This window comes from Saccopteryx bilineata, chromosome 2 (genome assembly GCF_036850765.1).
Source record: "Saccopteryx bilineata isolate mSacBil1 chromosome 2, mSacBil1_pri_phased_curated, whole genome shotgun sequence".
Classification (NCBI taxonomy): Eukaryota; Metazoa; Chordata; class Mammalia; order Chiroptera; family Emballonuridae; genus Saccopteryx; species Saccopteryx bilineata.
Window position 1 is genome coordinate 364,482,558 of NC_089491.1, and position 20,154 is coordinate 364,502,711.

At 49.2% G+C, this 20,154-nt stretch overlaps 1 protein-coding gene across 2 annotated transcripts; it reads left to right on the forward strand.

Annotated features, from left to right (window-relative positions):
- Positions 1-84: 84 nt before the first annotated feature.
- On the forward strand, positions 85-17,060 carry LYRM9 (LYR motif containing 9). Of its 2 annotated transcripts, none has more exons than XM_066263266.1 (4): positions 85-88; positions 11,664-11,807; positions 14,206-14,298; positions 15,508-17,060. In XM_066263266.1, the coding sequence occupies exons 2-4, from the start codon at positions 11,682-11,684 to the stop codon at positions 15,523-15,525; spliced, it is 237 nt and encodes a 78-aa protein (XP_066119363.1). In that variant the 5' UTR covers positions 85-88; positions 11,664-11,681; the 3' UTR covers positions 15,526-17,060. The 2 variants fall into 2 exon arrangements, with proteins under 2 accessions (XP_066119363.1, XP_066119362.1); XM_066263265.1 differs by lacking the exon at positions 85-88 and adding an exon at positions 2,734-2,773.
- Positions 17,061-20,154: the final 3,094 nt, after the last annotated feature.

A 20,154-nucleotide genomic window follows, 5' to 3' on the forward strand; every position in this document is an offset into this window, starting at 1 on the left:
CTACGCAGGTCCAGAGGCGCAGGCGCAGACGCGTTCGCGGCTCCGGTCCGCCGCGTCCCGCATTGACATTTCTCGGTGGTGGAGGCGGGTGAGCCGCGTGGAGGGCGGGGGCTAGGGGCCCGGAGCCGCTGGGGTGGCGGGCGGGCTGGGGATGTGAGGCGTCCGGCGTTCTTGGCTGGTGGCGACCCACTCCTTTCACCTCCTTGCCCGTTTTCGTGCCTCAGGAGAGCCAGATGCCTCGGAGTGCAGCTCCCGGACGCCCCAGGCCTGTAGCAGGCCTCGCCGGGGCGGATCCGGGGAGTTTGAAGGCCCAGGACCCCGGGAGGGGTGTGGGGGCCACAGAGTTCCCAGAGATCCCCAGGCGCTTCCGCGAAGCCGGGTCGCGGGACCCACTAGTGCAATATTCATTGTCTGGCACACACCTCCGTGGTCAGCCTCGGTTTGATCATTTTAACAAGTAGATGTGTCCCCTGCACGGTTCATCTGTCTGGAGTACCCTGTGAGCGAGCTTACGTGGAGTAATCTTCACGTTTTGATTTATGCTTTTGAATAATGGAGCAGGTCACTAATGGGCTGAGACCCCCTTTGCACTGAAGCCTAATCATTTGTTTGCTTTTACATAGCAAACGATTCACCCATTTAAAATGAATGACTAAATGTCTTTTAGTACATTCACAAATTTGAGCATCATCCATCACCATAATTAATTTTAGAACATTTTCATTACCCCTCAAAGAAATCCCTCCTTTAGCTGTCACCACCCAATCTCCCATTTCCCCCAGCCCTAGCAAGCGCTCAGCTACTTTGTGTCTCTATAAATTTGCCTATTCTGCACATTTCACATAAATGGAATTATACAATATTTGGCACTTTGTAACTAGCTTCTTTCACTGAGAGTAATGTTTTCAAGGCTCACTGTTGTTGTTTCATGTATCAGTAGTTCATCCCTTTTTAATTACAAAATAATATTTCATTGTATGAAGGTACCCTGTTTTATTTATCCATCAGGAATGGATTTTAGGACTAATCTTAATTCCTCACGACCTACCAGGCCCTTCTGAATCTGGCCTCTCCTTTCTAGACTGCATCCTCTTTGCTCTTGTTCTCCCTCCCTGCCTCCATGGGCTCCTGTGGGCATGGCAGTCCCTTCCTCCCCCAGGTCTTCATGCAGGCTGCAGGCTGTTCTCTCTGCCTTCACCACCCCTCCATCTTCACCATCACCCAGCCAAATCCTGCTCTTCCTTCAGACCTCAGATTAAATGTTCCTTTCTTAAGAAAACTTCTCAGACAGTCTCTCAAAGACCTGAATTCTGCTTTGTAGTATTTAGTTATAATTGAATAATTGGGTTTATTCTGTCTTCTTATTAATGTGTAAGTTCCATGTGGTTAGAGGCTGTCTTGTTTGTTTCTGTATCTCCAGTACCTAGTACCTTGTTGGTGCTCAAAGACTAGTATTTCAACATATACACATGGCATACACTCGCATGCATGTACACATGCCTACTGTGTGTCAGGCACTGTACTAGGGACACAGCTATGAATGAACAAGATAAACTCCCCACTCCTATAGAGCTTACATTCCAGTGGGGGAATACAAACTGAAATAAATATAATTCAAGTAGTAAAGAGTGCCATGAAGCTAAATAGAAGGAACTATAATGTGGTCAAGGAAGGCCTTTTCAGTGAGACCTGGACACGTGGTGGGTAGGGTGGGGGTGGAGCATGTGGGCACCCTGGAGGAGTGGTTTGGTATGTGAGGACCAGTAAAGAGGCTAGAGGGAGGGGAGAAGAAAAGACTAAACCAGAAGGATTCAGCTCAGGGGCTGCTCTCAGACAAGCCCTGGGTATGTGTAGAAAGTTTGAGTTATGAAGACAGAGACGTGGGTACAAAGCCCAGTTGTGGCTCTTGCCTAGTTCTGCATGACCTTGAGCCTCAGTTTTTCCCCATCTTTAAAGTGGGAATAAAAGGGTTGTAGATTAAGTAGTCCCTATGAAGTACCCACCGTAATGTTTGACACCTGGTAGGTATACAATCCGTTAGTTTTGCCCTCAGACTAGGGTGGTGTGTTGTGGCCTGTGTGGGAGGCCATTGGCACAAAGCAGTCTCACGTGAACAATGGTTCAGTTCAGGTTGCTGGTTGCTTTGCTCTGAGACAAAAACCTTTGCCTTTTGCACGATTTTTCTGGTTTGCTTTGGCTGGAATAGCTCACCAGGTTCATTTGAAACTAATAAAGGCTCAGGGTGGTTTGGGCGGACAGATGTAACATTCACAGTGACTCCTTAGCCTTAAGACAGCATGTGTGGTAGACAAAGCTGAAGATTCAGAGCCAAAGGAGCCAAGTTTGAGACGTGGCTGTGCCGCTAACTGGCTTTATCACTTCAGGATGGTCACTTTCCTCCTGGCTTCATTTTCCTCTCTGGTAAAAGGGAATTCATCATCACACAATAATGGGCTTCTGTTATGTTCTGGGTACTGTTAATTGTGTGTGTGTGTGTGGGGGGGGGTTCTAATACAATATAGTTTCTGCACTCCAGAAGCTTATAGTCAGCAAGAAATGCAAATAGCCAGGTATAGTAGGAGAGGGTAAGATGTCCAGGAACCTAATATATGCCAGCACCTGTGCCAGTCACTTTACTTATGTTAACTTGCTTGATGTTTACAACTGCCCTCCCTTGAGGTATATTTTCTGTTCTCCAGTTTACAGAGGAGGAGGCAGAAGTCCAGGAAGTCAAGCACTTTGCCCAGGATTGCACAGCTAGTAAATGGCAGAGGTAGGCTCCTAAACCAGGGTTGTTCGTCATCAAAACCTGCTCTCGGCCCTGGCCGGTTGGCTCAGTGGTAGAGCGTTGGCCTGGCGTGCAGGAGTCCCAGGTTCGATTCCTGGCCAGGGCACACAGGAGAAGCACCCATCTGCTTCTCCACCCCTCCCCCTCTCCGTCCTCTCTGTCTCTCTCTTCCCCTCCTGCAACCAAGGCTCCACTGGAGCAAAGATGGCCCGGGCGCTGAGGATGGCTCCGTGGCCTCTGCTTCAGGCACTAGAATGGCTCTGGTTGCAACAGAGCAACACCCCAGATGGGCAGAGCATCGCCCCCTGGTGGGCATGCCGGGTGGATCCTGGTCGGGCGCATGCGGGAGTCTGTCTGACTGCCTCCCCGTTTCCAACTTCGGAAAGATACAAAAGAAAAAAAAAATCAAAACCTGCAGTACAATGTGATGACCCCATTGCAGGAGTGTGGACAGCATGCGGGAGGTAACATAGGCACTGGATCTTTAAGGATAAAGAAGAATTCCTTAGATGAGTGAAGAATTCCTTAGATGAGTAAAGAATTCAACGTAATGGACAGAGAGATATTGAAAAGCACATTTCAGAGATCTTGTTAATAACAATGAATAGTTAGTAAGCACATAGTATGTGCCAGGCACCATGCTAAGTGGATTAGGGGCATTATTTATCCTCACAATGATTTTTATAAAGGAGATACTTTTAGTGTCCTCATTCACAGATATGCAGCAAACTCTGAGATGGGTCCCACAACTGGCAGGTAATGGAGCCAGAATTTGAACCCAGATTAAAGTCCATAAACTTAACTTCCACATTCAGAGTGTGGCTAATACGCAGGAAGTGTGAGAGGACAGCAAGAGATGAGTTTGATGAGAGAAGTTGGAACCAGGTTTTGGAAAGTCATGCATAAAGATTACTCCACAGAGGTTTCTGGAGAAAGGAAGTGACAGTGTGTTTCTTAGGATGTGTCCTTGGGTGACACTGGGATTTGGACTGGAAGGAGAGAGACTGGGAGGTATTAGAATAGTCTGAAGGAGGCATTGTTACGAAATTGGGAACCAAGGTAGTGGCCAGGGATGAAGGTAAGACATGAGGGTCGTGGAGGGGTGAAGAATATGAAGGATGAGTCTTGAGAGCCTAGACCAGTGGTCCCCAACCCCCGGGCCGCGGACTGGTACCGGTCCGTGGGCCATTTGGTATCGGTCCGCAGAGAAAGAATAAATAACTTACATTATTTCCGTTTTATTTATATTTAAGTCTGAACGATGTTTTATTTTTTAAAAATGACCAGATTCCCTCTGTTACATTCGTCTAAGCCTCACTCTTGACGCTTGTCTCGGTCACGTGATACATTTATCTGTCCCACCCCAAAGGCTGGTCTGTGAAAATATTTTCTGACATTAAACCGGTCCGTGGCTCAAAAAAGGTTGGGGACCACTGACCTAGAGACCATGAAGTAAAGGGACGGGGGGAGTAGGGATTGCTGCCCCGTTACTTGCTTGGGAGAATATGCACGTGCAAGTTGGAGCCCCAGAGATGGGGCGCAGAACCACTTTGGTCTTATATTATGACTTTCTCCATTCAAAAGAATAATTGCATATTTAAACAATGGCCAATGCTGGCTTAATTTAGCTTTTATCTATGCTCAATAGGGCATAATTTCTGGTTATTTTTCTCTAGTTCTATTCTCTTTCTTTTTTTCTTTCTTTCTTTAAATGTAAAAAATTTTTTTTCCTGCCACTTATTTTCAGGTGCCCTATGTCAGGGCACAGTTTAGGGAAAGAGACAGTGGGGTTAAACGGGACCATAGGCATGTTTTTCAGCCTCTGTGCCAGTGACACCACTTGGCTCCCAGAAATTCCCTTTGTGGCTTTGCCTTCACTCTGTTTCTTTATGCTATCATATTTTTGGAGGGGGAGGGAGATGTTTCCTAAGAGCTTTTAAAGCAAATCCTGAGTCCAGAATCACACATGTATTAAATGCTCTGAATGGCTTGGTATGGGTGACTGACACAGCCTACTGGGGTTAATCTCTCTCTCTTTGTGCCCTATTTGTACCTGGTATGTGACTGTCTGTGCTCTTGTTGTGCTGAATTGTGTTGAGTTGGATAACAGACAGGATCAGGCACCCCAGAGATTGTGGCAGACCCCAGTGGCTCTGGACTAAACTAATAAAATACAAGATGGGGAAAGAGGCTTCATAATAGTTCATAGAAAACAGAATAGTTCATGGAAGAAAAAAAAAGTGCCTTTGAGCTGAATGCCAGGGCCAGGGCCCAAACAGAGAATGCTGTCTGAGTTGCATTCCTTGAATTCCCAAGTAGAAGAGGTGACATTGCCACCTAAACTGCAGTGTCCCTGGAGCTGGTCAGAACACAAGCAAACCGTGGTTTTAAGGGTGAGATCAGTAATGAGGAGGTGTGTGTCCAGTGTGGGTTGGAGAAGCATTGGGAGATTACAGCACTTTCAGGAAAAGAAGCATCTTGGAAAAGGAATGACTGAAGGGCTGGGGAAATTGACTTTGAGGAATGAAAGACTGGACTTGGGGGAAAGTCAGCAGAGACTTTAGCCCCAAAGGGCCGAGCTCACACCAATAAGCAGAGTTTTACAGAGCAGATTTTAGCTCAGAACCAAAAGAATTTTCTGACAGCTTGGGCTCCCAAGGATGTGGAAGAGAGACTTCTTTCACACTGGTTGGGAGAAGGTGGCTTTCAGCTCTTCGGTATTCTGGTTTTGAAAGCCTGCCTGCTCTGGACTGTTTTCCGTTCATTCAGGTAACACCTTTTTCTGAAGCCTGCTCTGAGCCAGCCATGCTACCTTAGGTGTTTCTATAACTTTTTCATTCATGACAGGCTACAGGATGAATAACCAGAACTCAGTTCTGATTTAGGAAAAAGCCAAGTAAACTGCACCTGACCTTTTGTTTGATTTAAAAGAAAAAAAGGTGTACTTTCTCTTCCTTGATGTATGCAGAGCTAACAGGATCTACAAACTCCACAAACCTGTCCCTACCTCCCTTCGCAGCGGAGGCTCTGTTAGCAAGCTGCTTTTATTTGGGATAGAAGCGTTAAAAGGAATCCTAACATTTTGTTTCCCGCTTTTGCTGCTTTTCCAGGGGTGGAGAAGGGCTAGGGAGAGAGACCTCACATTTAGTGCGCTGCTGCCGTGAACCAGGCATGCGTGCTCTCCTACTTAACCCTCCCCTCAGTCTTGCCATGATTTGGCGCCCTTATGCTTTCACTATCCTACTCAGTCTTCAAGGTATAGGCAAGTGGCCTATAAGTTGTTGGGGAGAGGGAGGAGTCACTTGATACCCTCTACTGAGTGCCCACCGTGGGCCAGGCACTATCGTAGTGACAGTGAGGAAGGAGACAAAGCCAGGCAGAGGGGAGTGTGGATAGGGAATTTGGTTATAAATGGGATAGAGATCGGCAGTTGATTGGGGAAAGCCTTGAACACCATCCCTGCTCCTGTCCACACACAAAGGCATATGTGTCCTGATGACCCAGAGTTTGTTCTATGGGTGCCATTAAAGGATATCAAGCAAGGGACTCAAAGATGAAATTCGTTTTAAAGGGCTCATTCTGGTTGAACATAGGGAAGGATTGAAAAGGAGACACGGCAGAAGGGGGCTGGGTTAACGCCAACCCCTCTGAGAGCCTCACAGCCTTGGGAAGGAAGGGCCCCTTTCCTTCAAGAACTCACAGTGGTTGGAACGCTGGACTTAGAGCCGGAACTCACTTCCCAGCCCTGCCACTCCCTAGTTGTGCATCCATGGGCATGTCAGCTCATAGGTCAGTCTCAGTTTCTACATCTGCAAAATGGGGATAATGTTTTTTTGGTCAGAAGGTTGTTGTAAAAATGTCTAGCACCATACTTAGCACATCAGCCCATCAGTCAGCTCTCAGGTGAGGATGAATTTCAAGGTCGGGGGGACTTGAGGATATTCTTGTCTGATGTCCCCTCCAGGCTGAGGTGTCAGTGCCTGCAGGGAGTTCCTGCAGGTGAGTTGGAGGGAGGCCTGAGGAGACTGGAATAGCTTGGAGTAGATAGGTGGGAGAAGGAGGGTGCTTTGTCAGAGGTGATCACCCGGGGTACTCAGGGAATGGAGGACCCTGCAGAGGGCAGAGGTCATCATTCTGTAATGGGCCAGAGTACAGGTCTGTCCTAGCCACATCTGGATCCCAAGAGCCTGAAGGCAGGGAGAAAGCTGAGCTGTTGTTTGCTTTTCTCAAGTTTGGGGATTGGTCAGATTTTTTTTTTTTTTTTTTGTATTTTTCTGAAGCTGGAAACAGGGAGAGACAGTCTGACAGACTCCCGCATGCGCCCGACCGGGATCCACCCGGCACGCCCACCAGGGGCGACGCTCTGCCCACCAGGGGGCGATGCTCTGCCCCTCCGGGGCGGTGCTCTGCCCTACCAGAGCCACTCTAGCATCTGGGACAGAGGTCAAGGAGCCATCCCCAGCGCCCGGGCCATCTTTGCTCCAATGGAGCCTCGCTGCGGGAGGGGAAGAGAGAGACAGAGAGGAAGGAGAGGGGGAGGGGTGGAGAAGCAGATGGGCACCTCTCCTGTGTGCCCTGGCCGGGAATTGAACCCGGGACTTCTGCACTCCAGGCCGACGCTCTACCACTGAGCCAACCGGCCTGGGCCGGATTGGTCAGATTTTTAGGTTATTTGGTCAACAACCATTTATGGAGGAGTCTACTATGTGTCCCATACTGTACTAGATGTTGAGGGAACAGAGATAGAGGAATCCGACAGCCCTTGCCCTCATGGGACTCAAACTGAGATATCAGCTCTGCAGATTTTAAACTTATCAGCCTCAATAACCATATGAACCAATTCCTTATAAATCTATATCTATAGGTATCTATCTATCTATCTATCTATCTATCTATCTATCTATCTCCTATTGGTTCTGTCTTTGGAAAGCCCTACAACATCTGTTCTATTCTGGGTATTTTGTCAGGATGCTGAGACCACGATTGGTGAACATGACACAGGCTGTCATGGAACGTGCCACTCAGTTTGCCTGGACTTGGCAGCGAGTGGTGGGAGATGTGATGAGGGGTGAGCAGGGGCCAGACCAGGAGGGGGCCTTGGAGACCATGGAAGGGAGCATGGGTTTCACCCTGTAGACCAGTGCTTTCCAGACTTCAGTGTCACTTTCATGATTTTTGTCATATTCACATTTCAACTGCATTCTTATTTGCTTGATATACTTTATACCATTCATTTTGAAAACTGTTTAAAGCCATAATTCCTATGAAATTATGGGATTTTTTTCTCATGACACCTGAAAATAAAATAAAATAATTAAAATAAAAAGATGTTTGTTCATATACTGCTTAAAATAATTCCATATTTGTCCCACATTTTGGGGAAAGTCCTGATTGATGGGGGTAAGGGTGGCTATTAGGGGTATTAGGCAGGAGGAACATGATAGGCTGAGAGTTACGTTAGAAAAGATTCGCTTGGGATGGTGCCTGGAGAATATATGGGAAGACAGGGAGACCTGCCAGGAACTCCTGGAGTTGTCCACATGAGCTGTGATGAGAGCCTTACCCAAGGATGTGCAGTGCAAATGGAGAGGAGGGGACAGATTTGAGGCGGTAGACTTTGATCGGACTTAGAGATCAGTGACATGGGGTTTGAGGGCCAAGGAGGAGTCTGGGTTGGCGTTGTGATGGTTTTAGTTTGGTTGCCTGGGAAGAGGGCAGTGCCTTCACAGAGGCAGGGAGCCTAGGTTCAGAGGCTAAAGCCAAGTCCAAGGAGCAGGATATGTGAAGCAAGTATCCCCAGGGCCACAGGGTTTGACTACAGTTTTAGCAATGATGCTGTGAGGTTCAGTTGCCCCTTCAACAACTGAAAACCCACACTTTAAATTAAATTAAAACATTTTTAGTTTCCCTCTTCTGAGTGGACCCACACATGCAGTCTCTGCTAGTTATTACTTGAGAATGACTAAGAATTATAATTGAGTTGAAAATAATCTCCCGCCCATACTTGCTGGGTTGGTTTCTAAGTATTGCTTGGGTTTTTTAAGTAATGAAATAAGGTTTTGCTCTTTCCAAATGTTAATTTTGAAGGCTGCAGCTGGTAACCATCTGTCACACGACTAGCATTTTACAATATTTGATTAACGCTTTATATGGTTTGGGGAAACCTGCCAGTGGAATCTGCCCATTAGGTTGGGGCTTCAGTGGTATGTCCTCTCTGTGGCACTTGAAGGTCTTTGCCCCATTGTATGGGGTTCCCCTTAGTTTGTTGTACTGAAACGTGGCTGGTCAGACTGGAAGATTGATATTTGGGGCACAAGGACCTTGGGGACCCTTGCCCTGCTTGCACTCTTCCTTAGAGCTGGAATCATCAGTCTTATCGTGGAGGTAGAATTGGGAGATTAAGATTTTTTGATCTGTTTGGACTCTCTTGTTTGTAAGTGACAAACCGAAGCTGCTACGACAAATGGATCACTGCAAAGCCTGGAGGTGGGACTCCCTTCAGAGGGATGCTGTTAGGGCTCAAATGAATTCTTTAGACTTGGTTTTGCTCTGGTTCTCAGCTCTGCCTTCTGCTGTGTGACTTCAGTCTCAGGCTTCAAGAAGAGGCATGCGGCTTCCCTGAGAGAAGATCCAGTCCTCTCAGCCTCAGGTCTAAAGAGTCACTCCTGTAGAGGTGTTGAGAGCCACGCAGCTCCTGTCATGTGCCCATCTGAACCAGTCCCTGCGACCACATGGGTGCAGGTCTCTGATTGGTCAGCTTCAAGTGGAGCTCCACCCAGACCTTGTGGGCTGAGACCTGGCCAGGAGCAGATCACCAGTTGTATACCTGGAGCTGTTACCGGATGGCAGAATGGATGGTGGGGCCAGGCAGCCACCTGCTGACTCCAGCATGCCACACGCAATTAGCAAACTTAGCTGTGGAGACAGACATTTATTGTTGCCAGGAACATAACACACTGGAAATGGAATGAAGATGCCTTTGAAACCAGCAACATATGAGTTTCTTTTCTTAGTTTTAGGACCTCTGATAGATTTAGAATTCTGGTTCTTCTTTTTTTTTTGAGGGGGTAGGGTTGTCTTTTTTTTTTTTTTTTTTTTTTTTTTAATGTTACTTTAAAACTAAGACCAGTCACTTAATCTTGGTCTTTTAGCTCCTTCATTTGGAACATAGTGAGCCTCTCTGTCAGAGAGGGGAAATCTGTACCGAGGAGATAACAGATTCCATTCAGCCCAGTTCAGTAAACAGGGCACGCAGCGCTGGGGCCTGCGCCAGGCTCCACAGGCCTGGCAGCAGATGAATCCCCGGCAGTGTGGGAAGCGCTGTACCAGCTCCATCAACAGGGTGCTGCTGCCCCGCCAGAGGGACAGTCAGGAAGGGCTTCCCAGAGGAAGTGTCACTGAGCTGGACCTGGAAGGATAAACATGAGTTCCTCACTTGGAGGAGGAAAGAGAGCTCCGTACTCAGGGAGCTGCATGTGCCAAGGCACCAAGGGGTGATTTACTTGTGGTTTTGGGGGATCTGGCTGAGTATGGGATGAGCTTAGACATGAGTGTGGAGGAGACTGGGAAGTGACAGGCTGCAGGCAAGGACACCGGGCAAGATGCTGTGGCAGAGGACCAGGCAGGTGCCTACAGGGCCGTGAGCATACAGGAGGGGACAGTTATGGGCTGGGAGGCACTTAATGGAAGCTTAACAAATCCTTATGTTTTAGACTCTACCATTATGGGGGGAAATAATCTATGCTCTTAACTAAATTTCCTGCTTCAAAAAGTAAGGGGCCAGATTAGAGTTGTAGATTCTTTTGAGAGAGCCATTATAATACAGAAATCTGGGTTTTACAGACACAAAGGAGTACATGATATATGATTCCTTTTATGTAAAACTCAGGAATATGCAAACTAATCTGTAGGGACCGGAAACGGAGGTTGCTTTGGGAGGGGGCAGGAAGGAGGGATTACAAAGAGGCATGAGGACACTTGTGGGGGTGATGGGGATGTTCACTCTCCTGATGGTGATGGTGGTTTCTCAGGTGTATACATGTGTCAGAACTACCAAATTGTACATTTTAAATATATTGATTGTATGTTAACTATATCTCAATTAGCTTTTTTTTTTTTTAAGTAAAAGGTGGGCTTTGGAGTCTGTCTGCATTCAGATCCCAGCTCTATCCTTATCAGCTGTGTGATGTTGGGCAAGCTGTCAGACCTCTCTGTGCTGATTTTTTAAAAATGTGTGCATTAATCACATGTAAAGCAAATAGGACAGAATAAAAGCTTGTTATTATTCCTGTTTATAGCACACAGTAAAAGCAAATCATGTAGGACAACTCTGCCTATGGCTCATTCTCCATGCAGAGCCCCTAGAATTGTTTCCCAAACTCTAACATGTGTATGAATCTCCTGAGCATCTTGTTAACAATGCAGGTTCTGTGTGGGTGGGGCTTGAGACTGCATTTCTAACAAGTTCTCAGATGATCTCTATGCTGCGGGTCACAGTTTGAGTAGAAAGGCTCAGGCCTTTGGGCATTCTGCCCCCTGTTGCTTGAGGTTAGATGGTTTCTCAGCCATTTCATGCAGGGTTTCCTGCTCAGTCTCCCCTACTCTTCCTGTCAGTGATACCTCCTTATCCACTACAATTTCCGGTGGTATCCGGAAAGAAGGTGCGAGGATGAGGCTGAACATCTCACTGTTGTTCCTTGCTGCCTTGCTCTGGGCTGAGACTTCTGCAAGACAGAATGCCCAGCCAGATCTCAGGGTTGGGGCTCCGTGCAGTGTGGCATGAGAGGGACCTGACCTCCATGCTGTTATCACAGAGCACCGGAACCTGGGCACCAAGTATTGGCTGGATGCAGAAGTGATGCTCTGTGTTTTCCAGGGCCAGACAGTCTTGCCGATGGCCCCGCTACCGGGGGCAGAGCTGGTCCAGAGGCCTCTGCAGCTCTACCGATACCTGCTGCGCTGTTGCCGACAGCTGCCCACCAAGGGCATCCAGGAGCATTACAAACATGCTATCAGGCAGGTGGGAGCAAATGCTGGGCCTGGGGTTGAGGGGGCTTCCTCACGGGACCTATCACAGAGCCAGGAGCCAGGAACAGGTGGTAGTGAGGTGGTGGCAGTTTGGCTAGAGCCACCGGAAATCAGAGCTGGGCAGCCCAGCTCTTCCCTGTGGTTTTTGATGAGGAAACAGAGGGTGGATACCTCATCAGTACACCAGCTCTGTGCCAGGCAACAGAAGGGGCAGTTAAAACTGTGGGACCCATCATCACTTTGACAAGCGTTTCTGTCAAGAAAGCACACTGAATTTAACCATAAGAAGATATCAGGTAAACCCAAAATGAAGGACTATCTACCCATAACTGGCCTGTTCTCATCAAACGTGTCAGCATCATAAAACACAAAGAAAGGCACAAGAATTGCTCTGGTTTAAAGGGGACTAAAGAGATGTGACTGCTAACTGTAATGTGTGATCCCAGATCAGATCCTGGACCAGAAAAAACAATTATTATAAAGGACATTATTGGGGAAATTTGTGAAATTGACATATGGGCTATAAATTAGATACAGTAGTACTGTATCAATGTTAAATTTTCTGAATTTGATTACTGTCATTATTAACAGTATGCCTTTGTTGTTAGGAAGTATACATCAAAGTGTTGATAGGGTAAGGTCTTGTCCACAACTTTTAAATGCTTCCAGAACTTTTGTACAAATACATATAAAGAGAGAATGATAAAGCAAATGTGGCAAAATGTTAACAACTGGTAATTCTGAAGGCAATTATTTTGTATTGTTTTTTTTTTCTTTCATTTTTCCAAAGCTGGAAACAGGGAGTCAGTCAGACAGACTCCCGCATGTACCCAACCGGGATCCACCCGACATGCCCACCAGGGGGCGATGCTGTGCCCCTCTGGGGCGTCGCTCTGTTGCATCCAGAGCCATTCTAGTGCCAGAGGCCACAGAGCCATCCTCAGCACCCGGGCAAACTGCTCCAATGGAGCCTTGGCTGCGGGAGGGGAAGAGAGAGACAGAGAGGAAGGAGAGGGGGAGGGGTAGAGAAGCAGATGGGCGCTTCTCCTGTGTGCCCTGGCCGGGAATAGAACCCGGGACTCCTGCACGCCAGGCCGACGCTCTACCGCTGAGCCAACCGGCCAGGGCCTATTTTGTATTGTTATTGCAGTTTTTCTATAGGTTAGAAATTATTTCCAAATAAAAACTAAAATAAATCCAAATTACCTGACCATTAATGACACAGTGGATGGAGTGTTGACCTGGGACAAAGGTCCCAGGTTCAAAACCCCGAGTATTGGCTGGAGGTTGCTAACTGGAGCACAGGCTCATTTGGCTTGAGCATGGGGCTGCCAGATTGATTGATAGATTGTGGGATCATCAACATGATCCCAAGGTTGCTGGCTTGAGCGGGGGGTCACTGGCTCAGCTTGAGTCCCCCACCCCTGGTTAAGGCACATATGAGAAGCAATCAACTAAAGTGCTGCAGAACAACTAAAGTGCTGCAACTATGAGTTAATGCTTCTCATCTCTCTCACTTCCTGTTTGTCTCTCTCTCGCAAAGAAAAAAATATTAATACAAATATAATGTGGAAAGTAGAAAGATAGAGGAAGCAACAGAGGGTTGTGGAAACATGGAGAAGGGAGCAGTTAGTTGTCTGAGGAAGACAGGGAGTTCTTCCTGGAGGTGAGCACTTGGGGTGCTTTTAAAGACAAGAAGGAGGATATGTGGGGTCGAGAGTAACAGGGCAGAGGAAGTACCAGGACTTCTGAAGGACCCTGCCTGCCCTGAAGGAACATGAATCTCATGTTGCTTCTCAGTGGTGAGCGTCTGGTCAAAAGCAAACAGCAGCCTGTGCTCCACACTGGACCCGGCTGGGTTTTCCAGAACCACCCTCCGCACTGCCCCTTCCTTCTCTGCTTGGCTTTCCAGCATGGGCCAGGAGAAGCCCTCCTCCCTGTTGTGAAGCCATGCAGAGATCCCCCCTAGTGAAAGCAGCTTCCTGGGAGGAGTAAATGAAACACAGATGGAAATTTCCCTCAGCCTCGCCCCACCTGATAACCTTTGGGCCCAGCTTGATTTGGGGGTAATTAGGGGACTGGTCTTCCAATTTTTAGTATATGTGCTGCCGAAGTGAGCACTGGTCTTCATTTTCACAACTTCCCTGCTGGCAGGAGTATGTGCTATGCAGTCGAATAAGTCAGTTTTCAAATGCTGGCACCATCACTTAGCAGCAGGTTAGGGCTTGTGAGCCTCTGTCTCCTCATCTCTGTGTGAGGTTGTAACTCTGCAGAGGGGTAAGAGATGTTGAGTATGAGGTGCTCACGCTGTGCCTGACCCACGACTGGTGCTCTTAAGCTGCCGCTCCTGTCAATTTTGCCACCATGTTTTTTTATGCTTAAACTTTCAGAGTTTCCGGGTTCATTCAGATGAAGACAATCCTGAGAGAATCCAGCAGATTATTAAAAGAGCCATTGAAGATGCTGACTGGATCATGAACAAAGTAAGTGCTTGGCTCCCACCTACACCTGTGAGCTGTAATCTTTATGACCAATAGGGGTCGCCTCTGCTCCACAGTTGAGAATAATTTAGCTGCTCCCCACCTCTAGGAGCCTGACTGCATCTGTGTATGGGGTTGGGGGTGAGGATGAAGAAAACCTCAATTGCTAAAGGCAAATTTTTTGCCTAATGTTACTGAATAAACTGAAATGGGGCAGCAGGAAGAAAGAGAGCAATCTTTTTTTTTTTTCCTGCTTTTTCCAAGTGAGAGGATGGGAGATAGATTCCCGCATGAGCCCCGATGGGATTCACTGGCAACCCCCCTCTGGAGCCATTGCTCTGCCCATCTGGGGCCATACTCACAACTGAGCTATTTTTAGCACCTGAGGCTGAGTCTGTGGAGCTATCCTCAGCGCCAGGGCCGATGTGCTCAAACCAACTGAGCCACTGGCTGCAGGAGGAGAAGAGAGAGAGAGAGGCAGAGGGGGAGGGGTAGAAAAGCAGATGGTCGCTTCCCCTGTGTGCCCTGACCGGGAATCGAACTGCTAAGCCAACTGGCCAGGGCTGGAAGAGAGCAGTCTTACTGGAAGCAGTAGTGGCAAAGCTGGCAGCAGTCTTGTGACATCTCAGAGAAGAGAGCTGTGGGGGTGGGGGAAGTAGTGAGCTCCCTGTCTCTATAGGTATCCATACTGAAGCAGGGTTATTGAGGAAACAAAATTCAAGTATCTGTTTTGGTGGAGAAAGGGAGGGAGTATGGAATACAGACTGGCTTACTGGTCCTCACACTTGGGTGCTAGAAAACCTAGAGAGCTAGAACCTGCCCCACTTCCAATCTCCAGATACTGGGTCCAGGTTTCATTTTTTAAACTCAGCGATTGGACTAGATGGCTTCTGAGGGTCCCCCTCTACTCGAGGTTATTTTGTCCTCCGAACAAGGCTCATCTCAAAGTGAATGATGGACATGCCACTATGTTTAATTCTAATTCCCTAGTGTCTTTCTTAGCCTTCCTCCCAACCCCATCAACCACCTTTTCCATTAAAGAAGAAGGTGGGAACCCAGGTACCAACCAGATTCGATTTGCTGGGTTCCACCACCTTCAAGAAGGCCCTGCAGGGGGCGTCTGAGGCCTGGATGACCACAGTGTTCAGGCCTTCCCCATCCTCCCTCTCCCATTGGCTTCCCTAACCCACTAATGATCTTTCTGCCTTGCAGTATAAAAAACAAAACTGAGACTCAAAGAGTGAAGCTGTCCTGAAGACCTCGAAGTTGAGAGACCTCACTTTCCCTGGAATAATCAACAGCAGCGGTTCAGGAACGCCCAGCCGTCTGCTGGCTGAGAGAACAAGGAGGTCAGGGGTAGGAGAAGCGGACGTCTGCTCAGACGGCTCTTCTTGGCATGTTCGTGTTCACGTCCCCAGTGACCTTTATGTATGGTTTGTCAGCCGGTTATGATGTGAGATTTAGGAAGAATGCTCTGAGAGTGATTCATTTGTTCTAGACATCGTTCTTTGAGACCTAGAGTGGGCGTCCCCTTGGATGGCAGCCTGTACAGACGACATGATACGGATTTTAGAACCAGACAGAACTGGATTTGAATCGCAGCTCAGTGGCTTTTCAAGGGTATTGACTTTGAGCTCAGTTTTCTCCCTTGTGAGAATTAAATAAGATGAAGTCAAAGAGCCTAACACAGGACGTGTATGTGTTAGTGTCAGTAAAAGACCCTCTGCGGAAGCGGCGCTCCCCGCCCCCTCCTCTGCTCCCGCAGTGCTCCGCGCCTCTCTCTCTCTAGCCCACTCCACATCGGGTCTTGTTTGGTTGTGAGCTTGTGCTGTCCCCGCTTGTCGTCCCCCCTCCTCCCAGGCCCGCAAGCCCTCACAGTGTCACGGTGCCCAGCAGCCTGCTAAGCCCCTGTGCTTCCAGTCACCGTTGCTCCCGCCCAGAGAGGCAGAAGCCCTGGTCCTTGCCTCCGTGGAGTTTAGAGCGCCAGAGTGGTGAGGTGCAGCCTGCGTGGACAAGGAGGAACGCCAGAGCTTCTACAGTGGCCCCAGGGTTGGGGCTTCTGTGAACCTGTCCCTTCTCTCCTTTGCCACCATCTTGGAAGGAAGAGAAAGAGGAAGCCGGCCATTAGTCATGTGGGTTCTCGTGAGCCTGAAATTGGTGGAGAGAGACCTGAGTCACATCCCAGTTTCACTCAAGTTGTGCTTGGGCAACTTACTTTGGCTCTTTCAGCCTCAGTTTGTCCATCCATCCAATGGGGTGATGACCAAACTTACCTCAAAGGCTGAGGTGAGGAACGATGAGGTCTAATGTGTGCCTGGTGCTCACCCAGAGCCTGGCATGGGAGCCGGCTGCACAGCCGGTCATTGCCAGCTACAGCTATTAGGGAGCCCCGTTTTGCAGGTGGGAGATGGAAGCTCAGAAGTGTTGAGCCCCTTTTCAGCATCACAAAGCTACCAAGGCAGGTCTGTCGGAATCTACCAAACAGCACAGATTTGGGAGGGAAAGGAGAGCAGCAGGGAAAGAGGGAAGACAGGGAGAACGTGAGGGAGGGAGGAAGGAAGGCAGCAGGGGAGAACCAGGGGGAAGTGGCCAGAGCAGCTGGAGCAACCAGAAGACACAGAGAAGCCACCCCAAGGACTCTCCGCCAGAGGGATGAGCTAGCGTGTATTTGTGTCCTAACGATTATATGATTTAAAGTGACTTGGGAAATCTATGTGCATTTGACTGATCAGCAGATAATGAAGTAAATGCATTAAGTTGTGAAAGCTCTGGTGTCTTCTTGCCAGATGTTGTTCCCTGCAGTGTGCTAACTCACACTAGGTGTGGAGGACTTAGAGAAGGCAGACAGAAAGCTGCCCGGGAGTGGATCACTCTTCAGAGGGGATGGCTGGGCTCTGGTCCCACTGCTAGAAAACAGGTGATGAGCTTAGATTTGCCCACCAGGGTGAGGGCAAGCCGAGGGGTTTCAGACCAGTCTGACAGTGGTTCCAACCTCTCTCTCTCCCCCATTGTTCGGCCCCTGTGCAGTCAGGGATCCATCCTTGGTGGGCAGGGGTGTATCTTGATTACAGGAGTGGGGCTGGTTGTACCCCTGGCCTCTCGCCAGCAGGAGAGATGTGAGCAGAGGCTGGCCAGGGTTTGGGAGGAAGTGAGTGTCCCTTGCCCGTGACTGGCTCCTGGGGGTGGTCTCATGACCTTCAGTTCACTGTCAGTGCTGATCCTGTTTTGCAAACTCACCGGGCAGCAGACAACGGGCGCCCAAGTCTGATGAGGAGCTGGTCACGAGGGCGCACTGGGCAGCAGACAATGGGCACTCAACTCCGGTGAGGGGCTGGTCACGAGGGCGCACTGGGCAATAGCCAATGGGTGCCCGAGTCCAGTGAGGAGCTGGTTACGAGGGCGCACTGGGCAGCAGACAATGGGCGCCCAACTCCAGTGAGGGGCTGGTCACGAGGGCGCATTGGGCAGCAGACAATGGGTGCCCAAGTCCGGTGAGGAGCTGGTCATGAGGGCGCACTGGGCAGCAGACAATGGGCGCCCAACTCCGGTGAGGGGTTGGTCACGAGGGCGCCGGCCAGGGGGATGGGTCGGTTACAATGTGTTGGCAGCTCTCCACCAGCTTCAGGGATGCCAGAGAGGATAGTGAGCACGCCATCTGAGGACATGCACCCTGGAAGTACAGATGGAGGGGACAGGTAGGAGGAGGCAGGATAATATGGCAGGGCAGAGAGGTGGTCGGAATCAGGAGTCAGGAGTGGGGGCACATGTGAAGCCTGGGGCGCCTCTCCCATCCTCAGCAGCCTTCCTGTGCTCTGTTCTCAGACTTTCACCCATCAAGCCCTGCATGGTTTGTGTGGATGGATAGGCCTTAAATCAGCAGGGTCGTGGCTCTTTTTTTTTTTTCTTTTTTCTTTTCTGAAGCTGGAAACGGGGAGAGACAGTCAGCAGACTCCCGCATGCGCCCGACCGGGATCCACCTGGCATGCCCACCAGGGGCAACGCTCTGCCCACCAGGGGGCGACGCTCTGCCCCTCCGGGGCGTCGCTCTGCCGCGACCAGAGCCACTGTAGCGCCTGGGGCAGAGGCCAAGGAGCCATCCCCAGCGCCCGGGCCATCTTTGCTCCAAAGGAGCCTTGACTGCAGGAGGGGAAGAGAGAGACAGAGAGGAAGGAGGGGGGGGGGTGAAGAAGCAAATGGGTGCTTCTCCTATGTGCCCTGGCCGGGAATCGAACCTGGGTCCCCCGCACACCAGGCCGACGCTCTTCCGCTGAGCCAACCGGCCAGGGCCAGGGTCGTGGCTCTTAAATGAATACAACCGAGGAACTACGGAGTCGCCTCCAAGCAAACAGAAGGTGACAGCTTGTTTACTCACATTCAAGCAGTGTGAGCTCTAGAGCCGGACACCTGAGGTTAGACCCCAGCTCTGTCACTTAGTAGTGGTGTGACTTTGGGCAAGTTCCTTAACCTGTTGTCCTCACTTCCCCACCGGCAGTGAGACACATCCCGTGGGGTGGTGCAAATAAAGCAGTGAGCACAGATAGGCGATCAGCTGACCTCCCTTGTCTTTGGTTTAGCTGCTCACAAGCCTTCTCTCCGCTCCCTAGTGCCAGCAGGAAAGCACCTGATGTCTGTTGTCTGCACCGCGGCTGATGCTTATTTGCATTCTCACTGCTTACTGGGATGCGTTTTCATGATGAACGTTCCAGGTCTAGCTGTGCAATGAAGGGCAGCTGCTCTCAAATTCCATTAGGCCTCCTTGAGAGAACCTGTGACTTCTGGAGGCTGATTCCTGGAGCACTGTTGTTTCTAGTCCTGTCGCCACCTGTTGCTCCTTGGGGCAGAGCCTGCCTTGACCTACACAGGTCCCTTTCCCTCCCCCTGTGCCATCTTAATTGAGCACTTAGTCTCTGCACAGCCCTGTGCCAGGCAGGAAGTGACTCACAGTCTAAGGGACAGACAGAAGTGGGTAGCTGGAAGATTGAGCAAATGTAGCTTGTAGAATATTATCATAATGCAGATTTTTTTTCCTCGCATTAGTTCTTTGTATTTTTTTCCGGAGGTTTTTGTTCTTCCCCTGTTCCTGGAAGAAGAAAAAAAAATGACACAGGCTTCAAATGTTTCTGGCCAATCTTGGGTTACAAAGCCCAAAGCTATGGTTGGTTTTAAGTCACAAACAGTCTTAACTCATTAATTGAAATGTCCAGTCCTAGGTAAAAACAAAATTTCAGAACCCGAATTAAGGTTGAGGCTTCTCCTCTCTTCTAGTGGAATCTGCTGCCAATGGGACCCACTGTCAGAGAAGGGGTCATAGGTGGGCAGGGCCTGGCAGGCCTGGCAGTGGGGACAGGTGGAGGGGCATTCCAGGTAGGGGGCAGTTTAAACAAAGGTACAAAGCAGCACCCCTTGCGCAGGGACTCCCATGCTCAAGGTTAAGATGCCATAGACCAAAGAGATAGTTCTGGATTCATCTCTTTGTGTAATTGCCTCCGCCACCAGAGAGTGAGCCCTTTGAGCACAGGGACCATGCAAGGACTCCTCTGTGTCTGCTACCCAGGAGATGAGCTCTAAGCTTTGGTTCAATGAAAGAGTTATAACACTAGGCAAACTGATGTCTCTCTTTTGTTAAGAGTTTTTATTGCTTTTTAATAATGGAGGGAGACTGGAAATTATTTCTCAACCAAGTACTGGTTGTGTGTGAGTGTGTGTGGGGGAGGGTCTTCTTCTTATCATGGACGCTCAGGAGCTGATTTCGAGGCAAGAGCACTTGACTGTCACTGAGTGGTGAGCAGGTACAGACTTCCTTCAGGAAGTTTGTCTTAAGGAAAAAAAAGGATTCCCCACAAAAGCAAAGGTTACCAA